Below are 4,808 nucleotides of genomic sequence, written 5' to 3'. Positions count from 1 at the left end.
CTCAAATTGACAAAAACTCACCGTTCTTTTCTCTGTGCTGCTCTAGTGATGACACTCAAACAAGCTTCGGTTGATAATAATCACAAATCTAGCTCTTCTGATCGTGCGCCACATGGAGTTCACAGCACTGGCATCTTCCCATAAAATTGCCACCTAATAAGCTACATTTAAAAAGAAATCCAACTCCAGTCCAGTTTATTATTTGTCAAAAAATCCTTCAAAGTTGAACTTTTTCCATGGGAAAAACTACCTAATGCCTTTTTTTTGCTAATTGCAAAACTTTGGGCTCTCTTTAAAAATCAGCATAATAGTTTAATTTCCAAATCTACTCCATCTTAAAATAACGAGTTCCTGCTATTTTTCTCTTACTCAGTTGTTCAGTTTACACCACGGCCTCCACCCTTACTTTTCAGCTAGGAAAACTGCCAATTCTCATTAGTACCTACACACCAACATCGTGCTTTTGTTGACTCTGCAGTTCTTAAATGATACTGCAACATGTAAGACTTAACAAGTAAAACTAGGAACACAAAACATGGACTGAAAAATTACCTTTCCTGCCCCATTAATTTCCTTGTCCGCTTTATCTAGCGCATAAACCAACAGATTTAGCAGAGTAAAAACCAGAAAGGGCGAAAAAAACAAATAGCCACAGCCTGTGAAATACTGATATACAGTGATAAAATGTAGACAGAAGAAACCAAAATTTTCCACCCTTACTATCGTCAATTAGGAAATGCCTTTTGGACATCGCGTTCAACGTAGCTGTTGAGTGTTATGGTGTGGTGAGTCTTGATGGGGAATCCTCCTTTCTTCGGCCTCAAAACCAAAAAGGAATTTCAGGTCTCATGGATCGGAGTTCAGATTGTTCCAGATGCACAGACTATTTTCCTGGGGGAGACCATCAGAGACTTCTTCAGCAGCTTATACATACTCAAAGGATGAGGAACCATAACCAAGCAGGACTTTTCTCATTGCTTATAGTTAGTAAAGAATCTGGACATTTTTATGGCTAAAGTAGTTCAGCTTAAAATTTGAACCGTCAGATATAGGACTAGCTTACTGAGTAAAAAGGAGTATTATGGGACTCCTGAAGCCCTCAAAATATCCTCTTCAAGGCTGTTTAGAAATACCATCCTTTTTTAGTACTTGGTTGTCTCTGAGAATTGCGCATACTTGTAATTCAGAGGAGCACAAAGATAACTAAACATTTTAAATGTATGAAACTCTTCAGAACTATGAAAAAAACCCTTTAATTTTATACAGGCAGTTTCACAACCTATTACCCAAACACTAATTATATTAGCAATTTGCTCACCACATAGCCATGAAAATTATGATTCTACATATGAATACTTGCTCTGGAAAGTCATAAATCAACAGAAACACAGGGTTAAAAATTTTCAATTTTGAAATTTATTTAGAACTCAGGAGTTAAGCATGGTTATGTTTCCAATTATCTGATAATACCATACCCATGTCACTATCATGGAAATTGCACTAATTCCCTCTGCCCCCCTCCCCCTTAGAAATCTGGTTCGTTTTAACAGCCGATGGTTTTGCAGATAGTGTGCCCTAGGACACTACTGCATTTCCTGAGTGTTCAAAGCTACTGTATGATACATTAAGCTGAAGGAAAAACCAACAAAATTCTTATTCGGAACTAAACCAGGTATTTTACCTTACTGCTGAAGTACAGAATCATAAAAGTCAATGTATTTTCACGGGAGATTGTTTTGGAACGCTTAAAAAGGGGGAAGAAAAAAAAAAAGGGAAAAAAAAAAACCTTTTTGAAAAAATGACATCCTTTTTACTTCAATTTTAAAGTAAATAATTTTTGACTTCAAGTCATTAACCTCAAGACTACTAAAAATGGCCAAAGACCTTAAGACTTGCTCAGACTGAAATGTAGTTGGGACTAAAAGATCCAGGTTGGTATTCCTTGACCTTTTAGGGTATTCCTAGTGCCTCTAACAAAAGCAGCATAACAGGGTATCTCTGGTTTATGTTTATCTTTTTAGTGCTCTTGAAAATGAGTTACAAATAGCACTGACCAGAGTGCTCAAACATAGGATTTCAGACAATCAACTTGCAACGCACTTCAGCTTTCTCGTGCAAAACCAATCTAGTCATAAAGATCCCCACATTAAACACAATAATTTGTGCCAAAGTATGTGATGTGAATAAATGTCAGCTAATCTAGCAACACAATTGACAAATGTCTGCTCATTTATCAAGCGTTGTTCAAGCCCAGACTAAAATTTCTTTTGTCAGAACTGAACTTCCCCATAGGCAGACTGCATAGTCTATGCAAGTGACTAGTTTTTATCCAGAAAAATCTCTTCAAAGTTGTATTTACGTTGCCAAACAGGTTTAGAGGAGAGTTTCAGCCCTCTAAATTCACCATGAGTTAATCCATCAATAAAGAGGTCCCATCATTTGTCGGTGGGATTTTTCCATGAAAGACCCTAACCACTTCTTGATCAAAACAGAACTGAAGCAGCGGCAGCTGATGGAAATGCTAACTACGTTGTTCTTGCATCATTCTTTATGATGCGTTAGATTTATTCTCATTTACAGATGATTTTGGCAGAAGGGTTCCTCATGCCACCAGCTGAACAAAAAGCAACTCTTGTCTCAGGTTTAATTTTTTTTTCCTTCATGAAAACTTGTTTTGAACAAAGAACTGATAGTATAGGCGACTACCAGCAGGAACTACCAAGCGATGACGTGTTCCACTCTAGTATTATGTCAGTGGCTTGCCAATCCTTTTCCCCTAAAATACTTGTAAAAACATTGGAAATAGCTATGAAATTTATAAAACAGCTCCTTAAACATCTGCTTAATGCCCTTTCCTTCAAATAGAAAAGACCTCCACATTTCAGGGTCTTTTTCTGTGGATAGAAAGGAGAGGTCGAGGAAGAGGTAAAAGATAGTGGTTATCCTATCTTTTCAGTTGCTACGTTACAAAATTTAAATGACTGCTACTCTAAAGATTAAATACAGACTTTACATAACCAACCACAACAATGGAAATAAACCATAACTGAAACCATATAAAATCCGTATCAGGTCAAGTGACAGTACATTAAGAATAACCTTATATGTTATACAGAAGATAATATACACAGATCATAACAGTTATCTTCCCCCTTAAAAGCCACTGTCAGTAGGATCACAGTCTTTCTTAATTACACTTACAGACAGGTGACTTGAATATTCGTAATTACTAAGGGGGAAAATTTAGGTTATAAAAGAAAAATGTCTCAAGTACACCTTTACGCATGTCTAGACTATGATTTAAATTAAAAGCCTTAAGCATTCTCCTACATACTCCACTTTCAACCCAAATGGAGTATCGCTGTCAGTATACAAACCTCAGGGAGGGCACTTCTAATCTAGTTAGTATAACTATGCTAAAGGACAGCTATCTTACAAAGGAGCTTAAGTTCAGATGTTTAGAAACTTTAACAATAAGAGAAAGTTAGAAACCCTAAACAGCTACTCCTATTTAACTATAATTACCTTTTAGAGAGCATTAGACTAAACTCGCAGTATTTTCTATGGTCATTGTATTAAAAGAAAATTCTACCACACCTAAAGGATAAGGCATAGCCATCTACTAATTGGCATATTTGTTTATTTGTCTCAGTTTGTGAAAAGGTCCTTTTTCGTGTAAGCAGCAAAACAAACTTCAACTGAATGACTGCTATATGCAAAAGGACTGAAGGCAATTGCCTCTGCGGTGAACTTTACAGTTCTCAACAGCACACACGCAACATGCTTTCTGAAAAAAGTTACTAACTGAACTACATGTATTAAATACTGAAAAAAGTTTTACATTTTTAATTATAATTTATTTTATTTAACAATCTAAGAAGTTTGCAGCCATCAGAAGTTCCAGTGCAATTTCAGGTGCAATTGGGAATTCAGGAATCTCCGTAGAGCTGTTAGTATAGCGGACCTTGTAGGTGAAATACATGCATACTTTGGATAGGACATGGGATGGGATCTCTCTAAAATTCACCTCATTTGTTTCATTTTCTGCAAACTGTCCTGTAGAAAAACAAAGACAAAACACCAAACTGAAAGTGAGAATCTCAGTTCACTGCAAAATGAAACACTTTACCATATTAATGCAACACATTCTAAATAGATATGCCCAAGTCCCACGTTCCTGGGTATTAGATTCTTTGGTGTAAAGCAGTATGTGCTACATTCAGAACCCTCAAGAATATTACAAAATGTTTATTTTGGCTGCAGCCAAACAATATTAACAATATCCTGAACAACTACACTAGAAATTTTGGGTTAATTCTGATGCTTGCTTGACAGGTGCTCTAAAACTGTAGTGTGCTCAGCTCTAAAGGCCACAGTAACAACGTTTAAAATAAAAGGTATCAATCCAAATTTCTAGCTGTCTTAGCCAAGAAAAAAACCCCCAAGGTTTACAGATGTCCCGTATCTGCATATGCCCACTTATCAGTAGCCCCTTCTGTGGTCCCACTAGCTTTCAATTTCTCAGTCAAGTTCAAGCAGATTTGACAGAGGGTTGAAACCTCATCGATGCATTACCCTGGTAAACTGTGAAAACAGGCAGGCAGGAGGGACAGGGAAACCCTGGTCATCCTGCAGGGAAGGTTACATACGGTACGAGTTTATCCCTAGTGGATATTGAAGAATTTATCCAAAGCTCAAATCTCAAAACGCAAGTACATTTGAAATTAGCTTTCTACAGTGCCTGTAAGCACGAAACTTGGATGATGGGAAGTCACCCTGTAGTTAGTCTCACAGCCTTTCTACTGTTA

General features: G+C 36.9%; 1 protein-coding gene across 1 annotated transcript in view; it reads right to left on the bottom strand.

Annotated features, from left to right (window-relative positions):
* Positions 1-3,620: 3,620 nt before the first annotated feature.
* TCEB1 (transcription elongation factor B (SIII), polypeptide 1 (15kDa, elongin C)) overlaps positions 3,621-4,808 on the bottom strand; it is a 7,158-nt gene continuing 5,970 nt past the window's right edge. The window contains exon 3 of the mRNA XM_009706660.1: positions 3,621-4,056. Within this exon, the coding sequence (XP_009704962.1) occupies positions 3,866-4,056 (191 nt within the window). The 3' untranslated portion in view covers positions 3,621-3,865. The remainder of the gene's footprint in view (positions 4,057-4,808) is intronic.

This window comes from Cariama cristata, unplaced genomic scaffold (assembly GCF_000690535.1).
Source record: "Cariama cristata isolate BGI_N322 unplaced genomic scaffold, ASM69053v1 scaffold20548, whole genome shotgun sequence".
Taxonomy (NCBI): Eukaryota; Metazoa; Chordata; class Aves; order Cariamiformes; family Cariamidae; genus Cariama; species Cariama cristata.
Note: the sequence above shows the minus strand (reverse complement) of the source record. Positions and strands in the feature narration are given on the sequence as shown.